The sequence below is a fragment of the Colias philodice genome, chromosome 7 (assembly GCF_061535455.1).
Source record: "Colias philodice isolate Cphi_HAF_F1 chromosome 7, ilColPhil1 Martin Lab GWU primary, whole genome shotgun sequence".
Classification (NCBI taxonomy): domain Eukaryota; kingdom Metazoa; phylum Arthropoda; class Insecta; order Lepidoptera; family Pieridae; genus Colias; species Colias philodice.
Window position 1 is genome coordinate 4,358,361 of NC_143092.1, and position 24,573 is coordinate 4,382,933.

General features: G+C 37.1%; 2 protein-coding genes and 1 long non-coding RNA gene across 5 annotated transcripts in view; all 3 read left to right on the top strand.

The window, feature by feature from the left end:
- The window catches only part of LOC149487000 (uncharacterized), a 412,994-nt gene that overhangs the window by 141,811 nt on the left and 246,610 nt on the right, over positions 1–24,573 (top strand). The gene's annotated exons all lie outside the window — the stretch shown is intronic.
- The window catches only part of LOC149487002 (fasciclin-2-like), a 125,915-nt gene that overhangs the window by 90,063 nt on the left and 11,279 nt on the right, over positions 1–24,573 (top strand). For all 3 annotated transcript variants that reach the window (XM_089696985.1, XM_089696986.1, XM_089696987.1), the window contains exons 2-8: positions 5,529–5,691; positions 6,184–6,344; positions 6,650–6,774; positions 22,795–22,935; positions 23,239–23,373; positions 23,744–24,051; positions 24,326–24,447. In XM_089696985.1, coding sequence (XP_089553111.1) covers positions 5,529–5,691; positions 6,184–6,344; positions 6,650–6,774; positions 22,795–22,935; positions 23,239–23,373; positions 23,744–24,051; positions 24,326–24,447 — 1,155 coding nt within the window. The remainder of the gene's footprint in view (positions 1–5,528; positions 5,692–6,183; positions 6,345–6,649; positions 6,775–22,794; positions 22,936–23,238; positions 23,374–23,743; positions 24,052–24,325; positions 24,448–24,573) is intronic.
- The window catches only part of LOC149487004 (uncharacterized), a 160,952-nt gene that overhangs the window by 39,381 nt on the left and 96,998 nt on the right, over positions 1–24,573 (top strand). The window lies entirely within an intron of this gene.

Consider the following 24,573-nt stretch of genomic DNA (forward strand, 5'->3'; position numbering starts at 1 on the left):
AGTAACAACCGTGACGCGTGCATCAAAAGCGTCATTAGCGTCGAAGTACACTCCAATGTTTTATTAGGCTTATTTTTGGCGAGTTAATAAATTCGTATTATCTTTTTAATCCTGTCAGAATACCGTCCTCTTTTGTACCTCAGTAAAAATATTTTCAGCACGTTAAAAATTTCTTAATTAACTCCATTACCACGCGATAACGTATGCGTTTTAACATTTTCACAACATAACAGAGAGCGTGAATTAGTTCGGGAATTGTAATTTACAGATACGGGGTGCAATGATGTCGGTTTGTTTGTGGGCTATAAAGCAAGTCGTAGGCTTAGAGGCATCACGCTGTAATTAATGGACGGCGGGAGACAGGGGTGAAATTGGATCAATTTACCAGCTATTCTCCAATTTTAAAGGGGAATATTGGTAAACAAAACTAATTTACGATGCGCTGATTAGGCAAAGCATTTAAGAAATTGGAAATTTTCAAGTTTGGGGCTGCGAATTTTCTATTTCGAATGGAACTTAAAGGATTCTTTAAATATTATTTACGTGTCCTGATGAAAACAGGAATTGAGGGAAGTAATTATCCTATCCTTTTTGTCACATAGGACGGTGTACGAAGGCAATAAAATTATGCATGCCGTCGTGACACATAAAACTTTAAGTTAATTACGATTCAATATTGCAACGCATTAAGGTCAGAATTTAACAAAGGGCAGAGCATAATTTTATGGAAAATCTCCTCAATTCAGCACATATAAAGAGTGCTCTAGTGAAGTGCGGCGGAGTCCTGCCCCCACGTATTTTGCTATTGTTTTAAGTGTTCTTCGTTACGCCCCTGTACTCAGCTGAATTTTAAGACCGGTCTTTTTTGTTTTCTTTATGGAGGGTCCTTCTGCTAAACTGATAATGAAGGTATAGGGGAGGTTCGGACGCGTAGTTAGCGTAAAAAGAAAATTTATCGTAGTACTGAAATGGTTTTCATTGCCCGTAATTGCTCCTTTATGGCGAATTCAGCACAAACATCTGTTATATTGTCGGATTAGTGCAATTGTACCTCGTGCATGTTTTAAATTATTTATCACTAGCGTCGTTATGAATTATTTTCACATTATGTTTGTGGCTTGTGCCAAAATAAATGTTGCTTTATAAATTATTATTAGTAGTTGGACATCATCATTAAATATTTCGTTTTAGAGCTACAAGAATTTCGATAAAAACCTAGGAGTAACATTTAATGTGAACATAAGTACATTTACATGATTTACAAGTAGGTAATTTGCAAACAACGGTCAAACAGTATTATCATTATGAATGTTGGGTTCACGTGTAGGTAAACCGAAATGAATTCAATAACTTCCAAACATCCTTTTGAAGCATAGCTCGTTGTATCATTTCTTATTAATTCATAGCGGAAAGCGTCCTTTGGCCTGAACTTCAAACATTCAGTTCACACACGGCCCCTTCGCATCCACAAACGCAATTTGTCTCATTTCCCTCAATTACGACCTTTTCAGGATGGAATCTCGTGTCAAGTGGGGTGAGGCTGATTGTGTATGTTTTATGTGGCCGGCGGAAAGTAAATTATTGTTCATTTTGCTTGAGTCATCCTCGTGTATGTGTATAGGCATAGTGCATACGTATGTGATTGCAAATTGAACTCGATTAGCTGGGGACGCTAGTTATAAAGTTATTTGTTCTTCCAAAGAGCTTTTGTAACACTTTGTGCTACGACAGTTTTGTTATAAATCGTGAAGGCTATATTATTACCTAATTTAAATCCAATTTCATTGTAATTTTAAAATATGTTTTAAAAATCATCATCTAATGCAGTTTTTATATTTATATTGAGTTAATTTTAAAATGTCTCTTTAAATTTTTGTTGCAAATAGTTAACATTGTAATCTTGTTAAGGTTGAATCCCATTAAAATTAAATATAACTATAAAACATTGGATAATATTAAATAATTTATTTGAAAACATTTGAGGTAGCGCTTATATTGCAAGCGTATCGGAAATATAACCACCTGACCTTAACAAAGGAAACCGCATCGATTCAATTACAAAATGTCCTCTGAGAGCAAAAGCATTGATAATTTATTTGCCAGTATCAAACTCTGATATAATATTGTATGACTCATTGAAACAATTTATAAATGCATCGCTATTAAAGGTTTAATTATATTTAAAGTGAATGCCAATTATAGTTATAAAAATTTTGATACGAAAACATATTTTTGTAATTATCCCGATTTCGCTTTCTGCATTTCTGTTATAAGTAGATAGGAGATTAATTGGCTATAACATACGTTGTTTGTTTTTGTTCAATTTGAATTAGATATCATAATAGAAAGCTTTTGTTTATTTAAGGTTCCATGTATCTAACACACAATTTTGTAACTAATTTCAACATAAGCATGTCGCAAACATCTGAACGTCTGCGCTAAGCGCGTGTTGTACAAATTCACAAAGCTGGCTTACAGAGACACGAACATATTCATTTTCGTCAGATTGTGGATTATGTTCTACCTTTGTGCTCTAATCCACGTCTAAGCGTTAATACTACAGATTCGCAGCTTTCGTTCATAAAGGGGGTTGTTTCTCACAGTTCCCTCAGGCGGCGTCTTGAATCGCGAGGGGAAGGTGCTCTTAATTGGGAAATAATGCCAAAGCGATTAATCAAAGTCTATTCTCAGTGTATATTGTTTTACAAACGTGCTCCGACGTGGAACAAAACACTTCTCATTATCATATCTAAAGGCACTTTGTGTTTCGAGTCTTTCCAACTAAGTGTACGATTCTGTTCATATTGCTGCTGCATTCTTAGTGAATTTATTTAAAACCTAAAACATTTGTTGCAACTACGAGATTTGAAATATTTTCAGTGTAATAAATGCAATGAAGACTATCCATGTTTATATTATGAATATTCATGCTATCTTTCATGTTTCATATTTAAATTGTAATAAATTCATTAAATGAATATTTTCAGTATTATTATGTATGTTGATTCGTATGTATATCAAACTTGATAGTACATTTTGCGTAGTGATATCTTCACCCCTTGCATAAATTTGACTTCCCCAAGAAAATAACAATAAAATAAAATTTAATGTTTCAATTCATCTGCAATTTTTGGGATCAAATGCATTCTTGCAAAGTTACCACGTACTATATATTACATTCAGTACTCTGGAATACATAATATAATACGTTGATCAGATTCTTATACTACGAGTATAGACTGGAAATTTTATTCTAAATTGTAATAATATATTCTATGTTCAATTTTGCCTATATTATATTCCTAAGTCCCTTATGCATCTACCTACTACGCCTGACGTAGAAAACAGACAGGAAAACGTTCGAATTGTTATTGAATTCAATATTATGTATTTACTTCACCTTTGAGTATTTTGCTTTCATCCAATTCTCTATTTATTCTGTAATATAAACTACAGGATTTCCCAATAGCAAACAACCTTATAGAAAATCATATACGAATACCGTCCAGTAAAATGTTTAAATTACAAAACACGCAAACGGGGTGCTGTGTAGACCCACGCCGGTCCTGATTTCCAATGGGACCTCGGGACGTCTTCAGTAGACCTGAAACTGTTACACTTCGTTTCACTTCACATACGATTGGCCCATTGTGAAGTCAGAGGTGACTTGAAAACGGTTGGAAGCAAAATGTACGCGCTATAGATAAATCGAACCTTGCGGTATCTATTGATGGGTTTTCGATTAAATATCGCATTGAAAGCAAGGTATTGAGATGAAGATAAAATGTCTGATTTCTATGGAGCTTTTCATAGTATTCGCACTATAATTATTTCTGTTTTCCTTAAATATAAAAAAAAACTTGCTCCTAGTTGTACTCACTATGTGAAAGTCGACTACGTTTTGAAATTATTTTTAAAGTATAATAAACGTTGCTTTTCAAAAAGGTATATTTAAATGTTTCTGTATGTATTATTTACAAAAAACAAAACATAAAAAAAACAATACCGCATTTAATGTCCCTCATTAGAGTTAATGAATTTATACCCAAATCCTCGCGCCTTGTTACTCTGAATGAACGTAATTGGTAATACAAAACCACGCGGGATACAATGACTAGTTATGAAGCGATGCCGCAAACCCTTTAATCCACCGCTCGGCCCCTCACTGGAGAATTTGTCCACAATCCCTCTATGTTGATGTAATTTGAGGAACTTTGAATTGAATTCGGAATAAGTTCTGTTTTTGTTTTATTCCTTTTTTAAGGCATGAATTGGGATTGAGAATGTGATTATTGCGACAGAGCTTGTGAGTTCGTGTGCTTAATCGTACTCATAATGAAATGCACCATTAAAGCTTATTATACAACTTTCAATAGATATTTAATAATTTTCCTGTACTCTGGAACTGTAACGAATGTAGGAATACTACAATATAAACGAGAAGAACATGGGGATGCCATTTTACTTAATTAATCATTATTCTCATCCAAAAATTCCCTTGTATTTATAGACTTGCGTTCAAAGACGCAACCCAAACAAAATTTATTATTTAAGAGTCAATAAAACCTTGACTCCTCAAATTTATACCTTGTATCATGTTCGTTGCAAAATCTCACAAACTCGCTTTTACTCAAGATGGATATAACGTATAAAAATGTAACGTATTTCGTCCGATGCTCAGGGGAGGGTCCGACGTGGTCTGCATGCTTAAAAAGTAGTAAAAAATTCCATGTTCCTCCCCCATTGATAATATACCTATATCTGTGTGTTGTACCAGATGGTGTACGTATATTGTATACCTTTAGATCGAGTGAACGTGATTGTTTTTGTATGAAAACAGATCGTTTAATTCATAAATATGGTTTGTGCTAAATGCCTTTGACATTTTTATTGGAATGGTTGAGCAGAAGTAATGTTTCTTTTGTAATTCGGACTAATGTTTGTAGCTAGAGGTTCAACTTTTCCCGTATAGGAAAGTCACAACTCACGACCAAGTAAACTCCGAGTAATGTAGGCATACATTAGTCGCCTTTCATAACATATGGGACCCAAAACTTTGGCCAAGTTTTGTAAGAATGGAAGTTACAAGCAACAATGTCACGTGCTTTCGAATAAATTGCGGTAACTTAATTAAAGAGACCCACAAGCACTGCCCTCGCCCGTTCTACCCTCAATTTGGACAAGAATAAATATTCCACGTAAACATTTTGAATTGCTTGTTTAATTACAACTAACTCTATCCGTATTTTAGGAAGTGAAATTTTATGATGACAATACCCTTTTCGTAGTATATTGTTGTTTTTCGTTTGCAATGTTTGTGCAAGGTAGATATAATCATAGCTTGTCGGTCGTTATAAACAGTATAAACCTGTAGGAAGGGGTTATTTAACCGTTAATTTTTTTTCCTTTTTAATAATTCCAACAAAATTGTAAGGTATTATTTTCCACAATGCAAGATAAAGAGCCACATATTCGCTTCATCATTAGATGAATGTTGTACCACAAACTAATCTCCACCTCTCTTCCAGGATGCACAGCACAGAACCTCAGGATATTCCCGATGCAGAAGCAGCAGACGGTGGCCGTGGGCAAGTCCGTGGTGCTGACGTGCCAGGCGGACGCCTCCGACCCGGCGCTCGTCACGCAACCGCAGTGGAGGGACCCTAAGGGACAGATTATAAACGAGGCTGCGTAAGTTTTGCTCTGCTTTATGAGTGAGGGAATAAGGAAGTTTTGTTACAAACGTGGTTATAATTTGGAATTACATTGCCAGTTTTTTATTTGGAGACTATATTTCCTGTGATTGCGTTCAGATTGAATGCATTAGGTATATTAATCATCTAGGAATAACATTAATAAATAGTTGCATAGACAGGTTGCATAATTTTTGAACTTGCTCATTTTTAATTTTGTTTTTTCCATACGGGTTCGATCCTCTATGGCTTTATGGCATTGTAGAGCAGTTTTTAGGAATTTTATCTTCATGTTGTTGACAGTAGGTTCATTCTGTACAACAAAGGACTAATCTTTGGACGGATTCAACTTATCTAGGTCTCTATCATTTAAACCTGTCTACCTCACCTCACCAAATCATCAACTCTGAATATTATATTACCACACACAGTATCATAAACCATCCACATATCCAGGAAGCTCCAAATAAACGTAACAATACATTCACAGGCCCGGCACGAGACCCGAAATTTACACAGAGCCAATGCCCGCGAAACAACTGCAGCTGCTATACATATCGTCAATCACTCCGGCGATGGCAGGCAATTACACTTGCGAAGCGACCTTTACCAACGTGCCTCTCAGTGCTAGCGTCGTGCTCGACACTTTCGGTATGTACAAATTGCACTATACGGTTTAGTTAATGGAGATTTTATGCAAGTGTGATGGAGTATTTTGAAGGTGCTGATTTTTCTATTGAGGTTTCTTTTGATTTAACACTTTTATCGTTGTTTGTTTATCATCTCATATTTGTCAAACTTTTTTTTCAAATTTCATAACCATAATATATTAATAAATTATAGATTTTATGACTTGAATATAACAATAAATAACATGTATATCACTTGAATAATTACTTAAAGAAAAAAAGGAACATTATGAAGAAGCAAAAATAACGCTAAGATTCTGTTTATAGTGGCAATAACATGGACGAATGCTAATGAAAACCAGTACGCGACAAAAGGAAAAGATTTCAAAGTAATGTGTGAAGTAACTGCTGAGCCGGCGCCTTCAGTGGACTGGTTCAAAGAGGGAACTCCGGTATGTGTTTCCAGCTTTCCTTTAAAACACAAGCTTGAATGAACAATTATGTATGAGCATTACATATTGGTTAAGATAATATGTATGTACATATACTATACTTTCAGTTTGAAGCACCTTTTTATTGGCTTTGTCAAGATTTTGTTTGGAGATTTATTGCCTTCGCTCATGAATATATTAGGGATTTTTAGTTCCCTGATTATATTCTGTATCGTTACATTTTTGGGTGTTCTTTAAGTGGTCACTAATATTAAATACATAGATAGTGGTTTCTTAAATATCGTTATCAATTGTAAACGTGTTGATATTATTGATCTCTTTTTTTCTCGAGATAAACGTTTGGTTTTGTCACGATAAAAGTGGTGGTCGCGCCAATATAAAAATATACGTAAATATATTCTCGATATGAAAGTGGACTGTATTTTGATCTACGTGGTGTTAGCAAAGAGGGATAGACAGGATCATACGGCACGTACCTCGTCGGAGGGAGTAGCGTCCAGAACACACGCGCCGCCACGCGGTCAGGGTCCTCCAGCTCGCGGCGGGCAAGAACGGCGTCCAGTCCCACACTCCACACAAACACACACGCGGCGGTGAGCGCGACCAAGGGCCGGGGCACGGGATACCCCGGTGATGTTACAAGGGCACAATGCCTGATGATCTAGAGAGCCTCGTGGAAGCTCTCCGGCGGTGGCCGAGTCCCGAACCTCGCGAAGGAACGGAGCGAACCCGACTGACTGCAGCGACAAGCACGTCGCGTTCACGTCTTATTGGACGTGTCACGTGGTTAGTGACCACGCGATGATTGGTTGTGCTCGTATGTAGGGAAGGATGAAGGAACACACCACAAAATAATAAACATTTAATTTCTACATTTACTATTTTAATTATATTGGCGTTACCATATCCACCCGCCCTAAATGGGTCACCATTTAAAACCAATCATAAGATACAGCGAAAAACTATGACTCTAGGATCGCATAATGCGCGCGGGTTAATAAAAGTCCTAAGAGCCACGGCGGTAATATAAATAACAAATTCTATGGCTCTAGGAGCGCAAAATGCAAGCGGGATAATAAAAAATCCTAAAAGTCACGGCGGAAATATAACTAACTAATTCTATGACTCTAGGATCGCGTAATGCGAGCGGTGTATAAAAATTCCTAAAGTCACGGCGGTATTACAACTAACAAATTCTATGACTCTAGGATCGCGTAAAGCGAGCGGGGTGTAAAAAAATTCCTAAAGTCACGGCGGTATTATAACTAAGAAATTATAAACGAAAGCGGTGCAAAAACTTAAAATTAAACTTAACTAACTGCGGTAATATACTAATGCGATATAACTATTGTCTTGGAAGCGGACATAAACGAACGACCGGGCGAAGGTAAGTTCCCTTGGCGGTTCTAACTGTACAAACGCGCGCGACGTCGTCCTTTGAAGGATGTATTTTCTCTACGACGGCTAAAGGCCAGGTTAGGGGCGGTGCATTATCATTTATTACAACCACGACCGTTCCAGGAGTAATAGGTGTGGAAGGCGTATTCCATTTCTGCCTAACCTGCAAACCGTGTAAGTATTCCATTCTCCAACGTTTCCAAAACGACTGAACTAACTTGTCCAGTAGCGAATGCCTATCAAGCAAACTGACGTGATCAGATTTGACTTGCGGCGCGGGTAATGATAATAAAGGCGCGGTATTCAAAAAATGACTCGGTGTTAAAGCCGAGGGTTCTGCGGGGTCAGAACTCAGTACTGTCAGCGGTCGCGAGTTAAGTAAACACTCAATTTGAGTGAGAACAGTACAGAGTTCTTCATACGATAATATTTGTTGACCGATAACTCGAAACAAATGCGTTTTAATTACTTTCACCATACTTTCCCAAGCACCTCCAAAATGTGGAGAGTTGGGACAAATAAACTTCCAATTTATACGACTCTCAGCGAACTCATGCTCCAGGTTCGAACGATATTCGTTATTAAGAAATTTATATAAATCGCGGAGATAGGAATCGGCTCCTTTGTAATTAGTACCGTTGTCCGTATACATAGTATCAACGGGTCCTCGACGCGAGAGAAACCTTTTGAGCGCGGCAAGAAAACTAGGAGTGCTGAGGTCGGTCGCAACTTCGATATGCACTGCACGCGTAGTGAGGCACGTAAAAATACACAGGTATGCTTTCTCGCTGTGAACACCACGGCGGCGCACAGGAGTGTAAGCGATAGGCCCTGCGTAATCCGAAGCTGTTACACTGAATGCTTTAACGGCTTGGCGTGTACGACATTCAGGTAAATCAGCCATCAGCGGGTAAGTTGGACGCGGTTTCATGCGGAAGCAAGTATTACATGAGTGAATTCTTTGTCTAACAATACGGCGTGCGGAAAGAATCCAATACTTTTGGCGAAGCAACGACATTAAAAGTTCCGGTCCGGCGTGCATATATTTAATATGATAATAATCAATGATCATGTTAATTATGTGATCATTGCGCGGTAATATCACTGGATGCTTATGTGCATATTCCAGGGCGGAATCGCTTAGACGTCCGATGAGGATAAGTCTGTTGCGAATAAAAGGCCTCAAGCGGTTGAGAGCCTGCGAATAAAATTTATAAAAGAGTATATTATAATACTCCTCTGCAAAATATTTATTTTGCAGGGCGGGAATAATTTTATTCTCAGCGAAATTAAGGTCCTCTACGGTCATCATAAGACCGCGGCGGGTTAATAATATAAGGAACCTATAAATATAAAATACACGACGCGACGAGACGCGAAGGGCGGTATCGTATAAAGCGCAATGCTTTATAGGCGGGCACACAGTGTGCGCTAATAATTTTCGTTCGGGAATGTCTGCAATAGACTCACCATCGGGACTCCTAAGAGGCCAATCAGATGGGTCCGAACGAGCCCACTGGGATCCGTGGAACCACAGAGGGTGCGGTACGAGATTTTGTGGCGTAATGCCACGCGAAAGAATGACAGCGGGAATTTCAAAACCAGAAACATGGTAGAAATTATTTGATGGGATGTTATACACGACTGTGGGAGCAACGAAACCCATCATGTCCCACAGACGGGCGGCAATTGACAAGATGGAGTGCTTAGTGCACATCACATCGGCGGGAGCGGTAATTTTAAAATAAAAACAATAATCAACAGTAGACCAATGCAGACCAAGTAATTTATGTTGCACAGTCTTATCAAACTCCACCGCGGAGGGTAAAAGTTTGTGCGAAGCGGGAAGATTATCTAACACATTTTTGCTATTACTATTCCATTTAATAAGATCCCACTGAGCTCCCTTAAACAAATCGATGAGCTGCTGCGACGCGGAAACTGCTTCACATTCCGTGGGAATAGAGAAGGCGATATCATCCATATACAACGAGGAAGACGCAATGCCACTCGCTAGCGGATATTTCGCGCCGTCATCTTCTACGAGCTGTCTTACCGTGCGCAGTGCATGATAAGGACTAGACTTGATGCCGAAGCAAACTCGATTAAATTGATAAAGAAGCAGCGGATCCTGCGGGCTGAAACGATATAAAAAACATTGAAAACGACGATCAAACTCACGCACGAATATCTGCAGAAACTGTTGGCGGCAATCGGCGGTCATGGCAATCGCGTGGAGACGAAAACCTAAAATTATTGTAAACAAATTGCCTTGTAAATTCGGCCCAACATGCAGAAGGTCATTCAACGAACGCTGGCTTCCAGAAGTTGGGATGCTAGCATCTAAAACCATGCGCAGCTTAGTCGACGATTTATCCTCGCGCAGAACAGCGTGATGCGGTATAATATAAATAGGTGTAGGGTCACGCGGATCATACGGAGGCGCGGGTGAAATATAATTTTTCGTTAGATAATCTTTTATGACGTCATCATATGCCAACCTTAATTTAGGTGAAGCCTGTAGCTTTCTTTCGAGGCACATGAAACGCTTGCGGGCAATATTAAATGAGTCACCGAGAGTGTAGAAATCATCCTTAAATGGAAGCGAAACGATATATCTGCCACTCACGGGGTCGCGGGTTGTATTTAATTTATAATATTCTTCGCATTCAACATCATCGGGATGTTGAACGGGCGGTGCGGTAGGAAGCTCCTCGAGCTCCCAGAAACGCCTGACTAATGAGTCAATAGCGGCGGTCTCTTGAACGTGACAACACGTCAAGGGCGGTTTATGTATGTTAGGTATGGTGGGTACTGAACCCATTATTACATAGCCTAACACCGTGCGCAATGCAGCGGGCGCCGACGAGTCGCGAGATGCATGAACTACGTCGGGGAGAAGCAGATGAGGGAACAGAGAAGCACCGATTAATAAATCGATTTTATTTGGCGTACCAAAACTCTCATCTGCGAGCGGTAAATGCGAAATATGCGATAAGACAGAAGTGTCTATAACAGCGGTAGGTAGTAAATCCGTAACATGATCAACAACTAGCGGTGAAATATTAAAAGATATGTTGTTGTCAAGACGCGAATAAAATTTTATATTTACGGAATTACTATTTATAATTTTTTCTGAACCACCGAACCCCTTAATAATAGTACGTTCGGTTTTCTGCGGTTTAATACCTAAACGTTCACAACATTCATTCGTAATGAAGTGACTTTGCGAAGCGGAATCTAAAAGCGCGCGAATAACAAGCCGTTCGCCTTTACAATTATAAGCTACGACTTCAGCGGTTGATAATAAAATAGTACATTGTTTATTCGCGGGCGCGTTGCATTGAAATGCGTTATCAGTATCAGCTGTATAGCTAGCGGTACATAGCGCAATGTCGGAGCGGACGCACTCGCCCGACGGCTGTGACGGCGCAAGCAACGGCGGGGAGCTGCGCGGCGGGGGGTGAGAAGCAGGCGCGGGAATGGAAGATTCGCGTTTCAAATGTAACATCGTATGATGTTTTAATTTACAAATGCGGCAATTAGAATTAGACGAACAACTAGAAAGTTGATGTTTTATACTGAGACAATTTATACACGCGTTTCTATCCTTTACGTATTTCAAACGTTCCTGCGGACTCATTTTATGAAAACTCGAACATTTAAATAAATGTTGATGCGTAATATTTGTACAAAGACAACTATATGCGGAATCAGCGGTTGTTACGTAAGACTGATACTTAGGCGGAGCAGACGAGATATTATTTGAACTGCGGTTATAATTATTATACTTTCGAGGCGGTTTATTTATTCCCGAATTTGTGGAAGGATGAATGCGTTCTAATACCTTCGCACGAGTTTGAATAAATTGAACTAAGTTATCAAAAGTAGGCATTTCACTACCAAACTTAGTCTCGAAAGCGCGAACAGTATCTGAGTCTAACTTCTTCAACGCGATATGAACAATCATTAAATCTGTAATATTATCTAACTTTATATTTTGTAAGGCGCGCACTGCGCTAATAAAGTTATCAGTAAATAAATCAAAGTTTGTTGCGGACGGAGAAAGCAAAGGTTTAAAATCAAACATTTGATTTAAATACGCGGAAACTAACATACGTTTATCATCATATTTATTTTTTAAAGTTTGTAAAATTAAATTATAATTTTCAGCGGAGGGGGTTATACCAGCTATAACAGTTGTGGCTTTCCCCGTTAATTTACCTAGTAAATAATATAAACGCTCGGCATCTGTAAGGCCGGGATTGTTATGAACAACTGATTCAAAATTCGAAAGAAACAGCGGAAATGAGCGAATATCACCCGAAAATGGTACTAATTCGATAGGCGGTAATTTAGGCCTATTTTTATGCAAATTATTAATATCTCCGTGTGACGGACTTGGTTGCGAATATTGCGATTTAATTCTTATAACTCTGCTATATAAAGACTCGAATGCAACGAGGCTTTTATAATCAGGTTTCGCGGTAGGTGTTAATAATAATAAGCGAGTATTGTATTCGTCTAAACACTTTTCAAATCTTTCACGTAATGATTCTATCTGCGCGGATTCGTCAAGGAAACTTTCCATAAGCGAGGCGTTGTTATGAACGTTTAAAGACAAATCATACATTTGTTGCACCATTTCGAATATAACTTCGCGTTTAGCTAATAACATGGATAACTGCGAATCATTTATATCTTCCGAATCATTAACATCCGAAGCGTCACTATCAGGTAACTTAGTCATTTTCTTAGGCGGCATTTTTAATAACAAAAGTATATGTTCAAACAGAGAATGTTACAATACAAGTTACAATAACAAGTAATACGACTAAATAAAGTAGGTCAGCGACGCAAGCGTAATATGAACCGAGTATGAATTTTCAATATGGTCGGATTATAACAACGGATCGCGGAATGACCTAGATAACGTTATAAATTTCGAACGCGGGTAGCGGATAAATAAATATGATGAAATATGTTCGATTTATAATGATTTTAGCGTTATAACTGCGGATAAACGATATGAATATAGTTTTAATTAACTATTTTAATAATAATATACGCGTAACTTAATGTTACGGGCGGAATAAAATATATTTTAAGCAAAAATAATAGATGACGCAATGTCGATCTATGCGGTTATAGTTATTTCACAATGAATGTACTATTAAATCACTTATTAGGGCCTACAATGAGTATCCTAATAAGGGCGGGTTTAAAATATATTTTATATGAATAGTAGAAGACGCATTGTCGTTCTATTATATGCGGTATATTAAATAGTATTTCGCATTGAAGATACTACTAATCGCTTATTAGGGCCTACACAATGAGTATCCTAACAAGGGCGGTGGAATCATCAGGTATTTATACGGAATGACCAAACAATGGTTACTATCCGGCTCGAAGGACCACTCTATGGTCGCGCCAATATAAAAATATACGTAAATATATTCTCGATATGAAAGTGGACTGTATTTTGATCTACGTGGTGTTAGCAAAGAGGGATAGACAGGATCATACGGCACGTACCTCGTCGGAGGGAGTAGCGTCCAGAACACACGCGCCGCCACGCGGTCAGGGTCCTCCAGCTCGCGGCGGGCAAGAACGGCGTCCAGTCCCACACTCCACACAAACACACACGCGGCGGTGAGCGCGACCAAGGGCCGGGGCACGGGATACCCCGGTGATGTTACAAGGGCACAATGCCTGATGATCTAGAGAGCCTCGTGGAAGCTCTCCGGCGGTGGCCGAGTCCCGAACCTCGCGAAGGAACGGAGCGAACCCGACTGACTGCAGCGACAAGCACGTCGCGTTCACGTCTTATTGGACGTGTCACGTGGTTAGTGACCACGCGATGATTGGTTGTGCTCGTATGTAGGGAAGGATGAAGGAACACACCACAAAATAATAAACATTTAATTTCTACATTTACTATTTTAATTATATTGGCGTTACCAAGTGGTTTATCGCAGATAAAACCAAAACTAAAAGTAATTACACAAAATTCTCTGACAAATATCTTGCAAATGTTTTAATATAATTGTTTATGAAAAAAAAATCATAATAAGTATTACCATGTCAAGTAGAAAACGTAAAAGTGTGAAAATTAGAGCTAACTTGGTGATTTTTTTTTATCGAGTCAATTTTAATATTTTATGTTTTTGATTGAACAGAATCGTTGAACATATCATCTAGTTTGATATATATTTTATTTTTTAGATTTGGTCTTGAATATTACACGTATCATCTAATAGAAGATTGGTAATTTTGCTTTATACGTGTAGTGAATGTCCTTCCCTATTGTCGGCTCTTAGACGCACACGACCTCTCACTCCGACCGCCTGCAGCCAACTGAGCTGTGTAAGCGGTGTCACCGTTGCACGTGCGCAAGAGATGACATAATACTTCCGTCTCTTTCACTCACATACACTACATCCCTCCTTTATTTTAGAAATTTTTAATTTTTTCAATTAATTTTATTAAATAAAATATTATGTTCTATTCGGGTATGTTATATGTATGCTTCTTATTCTAGTCTATACCTAAGCACCAGTATCAGTTAGTAAACACAACTCAGGGACACGTCCGCTCCATACCAGCGATAGAGTAGAATGTGTCACCTGGCCTAGTAATATAATTCTATCTATATGCAACATCTCTCCTTTTCATTTTTTTTTTTCCATTAAGTATATGTATATTCAAAATTATAATAATTTTTACAATATATGTATTCAAATCGATATTAATTAATAATTTTTTCAAACTCAAACCTTCATTCATCAACCAGACCTCGTCCAGAAACGTTTTAAAATCGTCAGTATAAGGACAAAATATGAATTTACCACTGGTTCGGAAAGCCGCCTCAACAGAGAAGAGCCGGCAAGAATATATAGGCATATGGTCGCTCCTTCAAAATCATATAAATGCAACATCTTACATAGGTATTTATAATAACAATAATGACAATTTATTTAAGTATACGACAATCTATCATGAATAAGTTGTATACTTATATTTAAGTTTATTAAGTCATTATTTATTTATTAACCAATGGGACGAAATCGTTTTCAGTAACTTAATGTATGTGTAAGGTATAATGTTTAAACTATGTTCCTTCTGTAACTTAACTATACTTTTGACTAGCTGTACCTGTACTGTACCTGTACTGTACTTAACCTGTTTTATTTTTTCCTTACATGACTATTGCACTACCTTGTTGATATGTTTCACTCACTATTTATCATGACCTGCACTCCAGGTCATTTAGAAGAGGTGAATGCTGCTTCTTCTGACGCATAATTTAATTCCCTTTACCTGCACCGGCATCTGCACCATCTAAGTAACCACTGTTTTCCCACATACTAAAATTATTAATAAACGATAGCTGCAAACCGAATTATTACCAAGTGAAATGCCTATAGACTGGGTACATACTTAAATGCTCGGTTATTATTTAATATCTATGACGGAAGAAGGGCCCAAAGGCTATTTTTAAAAAGAGTGACGTCAGCAATTCTGACGTCACCATCATCAGAGCAGGCGCTCATACTCGAAGAAGAACGCCTGTGGGTATTTTTACTGCCTTTTTAATCTACGTGGAAATTATAGAGAGAGCTCCGAACGCTCCGACGGCCGGCGAGTGAATGTGCTCTGTGCCGTCGGGCGATCGCATTTAAAGCAAACTTGTGACTCACAAGAATTAGTTTGAGTGTTGCCACTCGAATTTTTACTATGAATTTTTATCATTTTTAACAAAGATTAATTATTTCGTTAATTTAATTATTTCATTAGTGGTTGATTAATGAATCAACCACTTATTTAAAAAGATCAAAGTAAACTTTAGCTAGTTATAATTATTTTGTAGTTTGAGGGTAGTCGTTTAGCGTCGTTGCGCCGACACGGCCATACTGACAGGCGGTGCGCGCTCTGCACCAGCCTCGTTGTAAATGTCTCGTTGTAAAAGCAGGTCATTAATGCGCTGGACTGACCAAGTGAAATCTGCTATAGGAATTTGTGTATCAGACTGCACCAGACAGTCTAGTAACAGGAAGACATGGCGGGAGATCGTGCGGAAAGCTGTGTCCGCCTCCACTACCAATGTGAATGTCTCAACGTGACCACGACCACTCTGCCAAGAGTGAATCGACAAAGAAGAAGAGAAATATTCTCGGCGTATTTTGTGTCGGTTCTCGGAGAGTCTCGAAGGTTCTCGTAGATTTCTCGGAGGGTCTCGTAGTTTCTCGGAGGTTCTCGAAGGTTCTCGTAGATTTTAAGTCTAACACGGCCATATTGACAATCGTACGTCCTCGTACGCCTTTTCTCGTATTACAACACTACGGTAGTTCATCTCAGGATTTCAAAAACACACTGCCTCGGCCACACTGACCTTTCAGAATACTGAACACTCCACATGACAGAGACAGTCCGTTCGCGTATCATGTGATCAACACCTACTCATTTGTGATATAGGCAGATTCTCGAAGGTTCTCGTAGATTTCTTGGAGGTTCTCGTAGATTTCTCGGAGGTTCTCGTAGATTTATGCTTATCATAAAGAGAGGCGCAGCTCAGATAACACACACAATTCCTTCGATGAACTACACTCCCGTTACAATAATCCACGTAACAAACTTTTACTTTACACAACGCACGAAAAAACACAAACGCCAGTATGCCGTTACAAAACTACGTAAACGTTTAACATTTAAAAAGAGAGAGCTTGAATTCTATCCAACTTCTGATGACGGAAGAAGGGCCCAAAGGCTATTTTTAAAAAGAGTGACGTCAGCAATTCTGACGTCACCATCATCAGAGCAGGCGCTCATACTCGAAGAAGAACGCCTGTGGGTATTTTTACTGCCTTTTTAATCTACGTGGAAATTATAGAGAGAGCTCCGAACGCTCCGACGGCCGGCGAGTGAATGTGCTCTGTGCCGTCGGGCGATCGCATTTAAAGCAAACTTGTGACTCACAAGAATTAGTTTGAGTGTTGCCACTCGAATTTTTACTATGAATTTTTATCATTTTTAACAAAGATTAATTATTTCGTTAATTTAATTATTTCATTAGTGGTTGATTAATGAATCAACCACTTATTTAAAAAGATCAAAGTAAACTTTAGCTAGTTATAATTATTTTGTAGTTTGAGGGTAGTCGTTTAGCGTCGTTGCGCCGACATCTATATTCTGTATATGTACTTCGTTACTAAAACAATATATTATGTTCCGATTTTAATTCAATATACCTAATAAAATCGGAATGTAATATAATATGTATATATCTGTACCCTAAATAATATAATAAATATTATACGGCAAAATTTTAACCAAACATTAATTGGTTCATTATTTATTCTTATTTAAGCAACAACAACTTATCATAATATGATCCTTAGGCACAGGGAAGATTTGTTTATTTATTCGTTTGTCCGTCTCTCTTTCATATCGCAATAAAGCGATTTATGATATATTTTTGGGTGATAGTTTAGAGGCTAGAAAGTGGCAGCCTTTTTTATAGCGCATTAAAAATATTTAATTCATACAGATACATAGTATTACAATGTTAAGGTTCATAGTTATCAATTATTTAAATACCAACTTTCGGGTATAAACCACTCTGACAGAATTATAGTCTTAGTGGAGCTTGCTCTGCAACAGTACAATATCATACTATACTGTGCCATTGACTTCTGTTGAACCGCTTTTAGCTTCACCTGTATGTTCGTATGACTGTATGCAACCGATTCTTTTCGATTCGCTTATGACCTACCCAAACCGTACAGATTTAACTTCAGTGACAATATTACAACAATTTATTGACAATACAATAATGAATATTTAGTAAAGCGTGATTAATAATGTATTACTTTTTTTTTTATACTTCTTATTGTAACCTCAACACACACGCGGTGTTGTTCATTGTATGATTATTACATTAATAACACATAGGTATTTAAAATTCAATTAATGTAACGAACCTAAAACGAATCAAAATGTATCATTTTGTTGATGACTTTTTTTATTTGTTACTTATGATAACATTTGTATTTGTATTACTGACAACTTAATAGCCACTTGAAAAAGAAAAAGATAACTTAATGACAATAATAATGGCTAGACATTAATCACACATTAATGGTCTGAAAATAAGTAGTTGGATACATATTTTTTTTTAACTGTACAATGTTAACTGTAACAATCAGTAATACAAATTTAACTGTAACAATCAATAAAAACTTTGTTACCTATAACTATATAAGTATTTGCATAAATTAATTAACTTGAATTTACAATATTCAATTTTGCATTTCGAAATCAATACCACTATACCACCTCAATATTGTAGAGATTGATACTTGGAATTTATATTCTGACTAAGGCACGAATGGTGACCTTTTCGCGATAATACATTTTTTTTTTTTTTTGCTTTGACAAGAAATCTTTAACGTATTTCTTAATTGATAATCTTTTATTCAATCTAGTACGATATCCATTATTTTTTCGCAGCGGTGTTAATGCATTAGGTGCGATATTTAATGTTCAAAAGATGAGCTCTTAAAAGATGTATTATGTGTCTTTCTAAAACACACAGCGTTGGATGAAGAAAGCTGTCTATGAATCCTATATATCTCTATAAAATAGGGTCACCTTACCGAATATCGATGGATCTTTCACCTCACTAGCAAGAGCGCGTCCCTAGTATGTCATCTGTCATCGCCAATTTGACATCGCCTTTGAAGTGCTGTCATCTGCCAAGCTCATAGCGTTTATGAATTCGTGCGCAATAACATCGCGCAGAATTTATTTAGTATTTATCTCTAGTAGAAGTGATGTTTTTCACTTTAAAACACATAAAGCGTTAAATTTTAGTAGTAATTGGTGTTTCTAGTGTTTTCTCGTCTATTATAAAATTGGTGTTTTTAAATTAAAAACAGTCGTTATTAATATAGTAATAACTAGATGCGCATGGTGTATGATTTTACCATGGTTCTTACATATACCAATATTTGCGGTATGATGTGGTTATGATCCATTTTTTATTTTACATTAAATGTTCGTCTTGAAATTGACCTTTATTATCTATCTAAAAATTTTAAGTGTATATTTGACAGGTTGTTTGTCACTATACACTATCTATCAAAGTAATCTACTATATAAAGATAAGTCGGGTTTTCCTTCCTGACGCTACAACTCCAGAACGCACGAACCGATTTCCACGGCTTTGCACTCGTTGGAAAGGTCTCGGGCTCCGTGAGGTTTATAACAAGGAAAAGGTGTCTCTGGTGCGAAACGGACTTCGCCAGGTTTGCTAGTTATTAACAATTAACGATTCATATTTTATGCCAACTGTCTATTGTCCAACTATTGTCTTTCACGGTATATTATTGTATAAATTACGTAAAAGTCGTTTTCAACGTTCCAACATGTAATGATTAACAGTGTGTTATACCTAACCCCAAACCGGGGTGCTACATTTCCGCTGAGGGAGTGGTGTTATGCTACTGCTACGTTCCGTTTAGAAAGCTTCTACATACCCGCAACGTTCCCGCGCAGGGAATTGTCGCGTCCTTGCCACGTTCCGATAAGGAACCTCATACGCTGCTACATACCGCTTAAGACCCATCTTCAGTAGTACTACGACATTGCTACGATTGCCGCTGAGGAAATCCTTCTACGTCTTGCTTGCTTCGGCTCCTTAATTCCTGTTGAAGGAATTCAGCGACCAACCCCTAAGACACCCTACCGCCTAGCCTTCGCAACGAGACGCGCACTCCATCTTACGTCCACCTATATCAGTAAGAGCCCTACCGGAGGGTTTGGACCTAGGTACACCACGACCCTTATTGTTACTGATATTTATATTTTATTTTATTAATTAACTTAATTAATTGTCGACTGTATGGTGAGTATCTAGTTCTTATTATTATTTTTTTGTTTCCACCTCACCTACAACGCCACATAGTATATACAATAAAAATGAATAGCCAAATATGTTGCTAAGTGTAAAACTCAAACCTCGGCGCGCGGCGTATCGGCTCGACCAATTCGGATAATATTCATATTCCAATTCGTTTAAAGAACCGATAAAAGGCGAAAGAGCATAACAACGTCTGCCAGGTGGGTAGTTTGAAATAATGAATATTGAGACTACTCTGTATGTCTCTCATTCCATTTATTTTTGTTTTCGAATATTCATTGTTTTATTACCTTACCCTGTTTATGATTATTATATTATCACTTAACCTGTCTAACTTTATAGTTGTCGGTTAAATGTGCAATACCTATCGCAGATATTTTAGGTATTGTTATCATTATGATTATTCTTTCGTTGTTTAACAAAATCTGCTATGAAATTATGAAAATATTAAGTCACTTTTAGATAAGAATAATAAAAGCTACTGTAAATATTTTAGTATTTACTGTATGCTCTTAAAAATTGTATTATTCCATTTTTTATTTGGATATCAATACTAACCGTAAGTATTTTCGAAGATACAATCTATCTTACGAACAATACTTCACTGTGAAATGGTGACGAACTATCACTTTTTTTTTTTAAGATCGCGTATTTAAGTGCATGAATTCGCAATATATGGGCATCACCCAAAATATAAACATTTTATACGAGCATCACCCGTATCACATCACTACAGGCATCACCTGTATTGTAATTAATAATTATATTACGACTACCAGGCATCATTTGGTATAAAATTACAAAGTACACACGGGCGTCACCCGATTTTTGTTTTTTGCACTACCAGGCATCATCATCTGGTATAACATTACAAAATACACACGGGCGTGACCCGATTTTTGTTTTTGTACCACCAGGCATCATCTGGTATAACATTATAAAATACACACGGGCGTCACCCGATTTTTGTTTTTGTACCACCAGGCATCATCTGGTATAACATTATAAAATACACACGGGCGTCACCCGATTTTTCTTGACCACCAGGCATTATCTGGTAACACAGTACAAAGTACACACAGGCATCACCCGTTTTTTTTCCTGTACTACCAGGCATCATCTGGTAACACATTTCAAATTACGTACACGGGCGTTACCCTTTTTAAAGTGAAACTTTTATTACATCGTCTCAAACTTTTTGGTCTGTGTAGCGCATGTCGCGTGACGGTCGGCTGCCGAGTAGGTATAAAGCAGTGTTCGGAACCGTTCGAACAGTTTCACTTTTACCGTGGTTTCATAAAACCACACAACATTTTTTTTTGTCAGGCTTCATCTTGTAACATTATAGCTTGACAACAACTTTAGAAATCCCTTGTCGTGGTCCACATCACCATCGAAACACATACATCAACTTACATGAACTTCCATAATGTTACTATATTAGCCTGTCCATGAAACTTACGTTCCTTGCATGATAACCATTAATTACGTCTTTATGCAATAATGAATAATCTTAAATAATACTCATGCAACTTCACATCGAGTAATTAAATAAGATATAAGTGGGTATTTGGTATAATTATATTTTTGTAACCAGACAAATCTATTCTGAGCTGATCGGGAATCGAACCTTCTTAGCTCATTTAATCATGTTTAACCAATCCATTAAGCAGGTTTTTACATATCAGTATCAATAAATTTATATGTAAACAAATGTCCCAAAATAATAATCTACAGCCTCGACTAAACAAAATATCCCATTTAGTCTCGCATAACGCAGTTACAGTCCTATGCATGACTACGTGAGTACATATACTGGACGACGCTAGCTGTATACCCGTACACTGTACAGTGTATTTATCAAACAGGCACCATACGCTCGAGCAATAAAGACAGCCCGCGTATGCATTGGTATCAGTGTAGTTATGTATACGAGAAACAATTTACAAACCTACTTTATCCTTCTGGCTACAATTATTTAAGAGGTTTTGCTAAATCTTTATGTAAACGAAACCTTCGTTTTCTACGGCGCGGAGGCCGGAGGCCTCTCGAAAGGCACGCACATGTTATTTATCTACTTTGTGCGGATATATTTTTTATGTAAGCGGCACAAAATATCATAATGAAAATAGGTATGTGTGTATATTATTATTAACTTTAATATTCTCTTCGATGTAACTTGACTGTGGATATAATTAGTTCAATAGTTATCACAGCACACTTATTTCCTCCCTTTTTTTTTTTGTTTTGTAATTTTTTTTTTATTATCAAAAAAAAAAATTACTTACATTTATTCCCGATTTACCTCGTCGCCAAAAATGTAGTGAATGTCCTTCCCTATTGTCGGCTCTTAGACGCACACGACCTCTCACTCCGACCGCCTGCAGCCAACTGAGCTGTGTAAGCGGTGTCACCGTTGCACGTGCGCAAGAGATGACATAATACTTCCGTCTCTTTCACTCACATACACTACAATACGCACCCTTAAACGGTTTATATAGATCAAACTAGGAAGCCCTTTTAATCTAATTAAATAACAGGATACCCTAATTCTTTTCCTTAAATACCTTCAATTATATCTTAAACATATAAATATGTTACATATCGACAAAGAAAAACCCTTCCCTTTATCACAGTTTAAAATAAAATCAAGCTTTTATTTGTGTTACGTTACGATACTAATAATAATCATTTTTTAGATTCTAACTGGTGACAGATACGTAATTCATGCGAATGGCTTGATGATAAAGAATGTTGAGGAAAGTGATGATGGCACGTACACCTGCAGAGCGGTTGTCATACAAACCGGAGAACTGGCTGAAAGGAATATAAAACTAGAGGTAAGATATTTTATATTTGTGATTTTTTTTGAACTAAACAAATGGTACTAACTTAATTATAGGTATTATTGCAACTAACTGAATAATAATTAAAATTGATACATTAAATGCATTCAACATTCAAACTACATTATCTTCAAAATTGGATTCACAATTCGAGAATAATTTAATATTTGTCGAAATATTATTTAACGCTCTATGCAACGCAAATATCACAATTCAAAACACGGAACTTTGGTATAAGTAATATAAAAAAAAACAATGTACTCGAAGGACCAAATATGAAATGAATATATTTAACAGGTATATACAGCGCCAGAAATGGAGGAAAGAGAAACAAAGGTTACGATCAAGGAAGGCACTTCAGCAGCCATTACTTGTAAAGCAAGGGGCAAACCACCACCAACCTACTCTTGGATTAAGGCGTCTACCCGCGAGGTATGATGTGATAAAGTTAATTTGTACTCAAACTAAGTAGTTCTATAATTTATTTGAAACTTGAAATGTATTTTCTATGACTGAATATATTATTTAATAACTTATATTAAGAACATAAAACGTTTCATTACTTAGGATAAGTTTTTAGAAGAAGATAAACTCGATAGATTTCACCGTATCTCTTTACTTGTAAATTATTAAACTGAACAAATCATGTTTAAAACCTGTAAAAGAATCTTTATTATTTATCATCTTGATCCTAAATGAATTCTTCAATTTACATCTCGAGATGCCGCTTTTGCATTGTCTGAACTGACAAAATTAGAACTTAGTGCCATGCATAGGAGAATAATGAGAACATATTTTGCAGAATTTGGGAACAGCATCACGTTTCAGCGTCAACGAAATTAATGGTCTACTTACATTTGATCGAGTGGAGGCGGGCGACTACGGGAAATATATTTGCAGTGCCGTCAACCAAGCTGGTCATAATGAGACTGAAATTGAAGTGGAAGTTCTAGTACCGCCTAGAATATTCGAGCTTTATAACATAACGGCTGCTGAGAAGACTGAAGGAAGACTGGAGTGTAAGGCCACTGGTAGACCAGCGCCTAGAATCAGTTTCAGGAAACTGAGCAATTCGGAACGGTTCTTGAATGGCCCGAACGATGATGGAAGGTAAGGGTCTTCTGCAAAATGTTTCGTGGTTATTGTATGTTTTTATGTTGTAATATGAGTAATTTGTTTGATTGGAAATAAAAATATGTAAATAGAAAAGTATGTTACTTAGGATTATATTTTGTCCCTATTTTGGAAGAATTTTCTCGAAACTTATTCCGTGATATTCGAATATTATCTTCACACTTGAGATACCTGATAGATTATTTTTGAATTTAATTTACTAAATTTTTTGGGAGTAAATTATATTATGTTAAAATGAGATTTTTTTCAGGATTACTATTGAAACGAGCGACCGTCAAACTGGTGATCAAATGCAATCGAGTGCAGTTATAACCATTGCTAATTTGAATAGAACCGACGATGGATTATATGAATGTGTTGCTGAAAACGAAGGTAAAACATAAAAGCTTTTACCATATCTCATATATTTATTTACGGAGATATGTAGCTTGTTGCATGTGCTGCCAGGCGAATTTGAAAATATTTGCATTTTTAGACAGTGTTTATTTTAATAGTTTG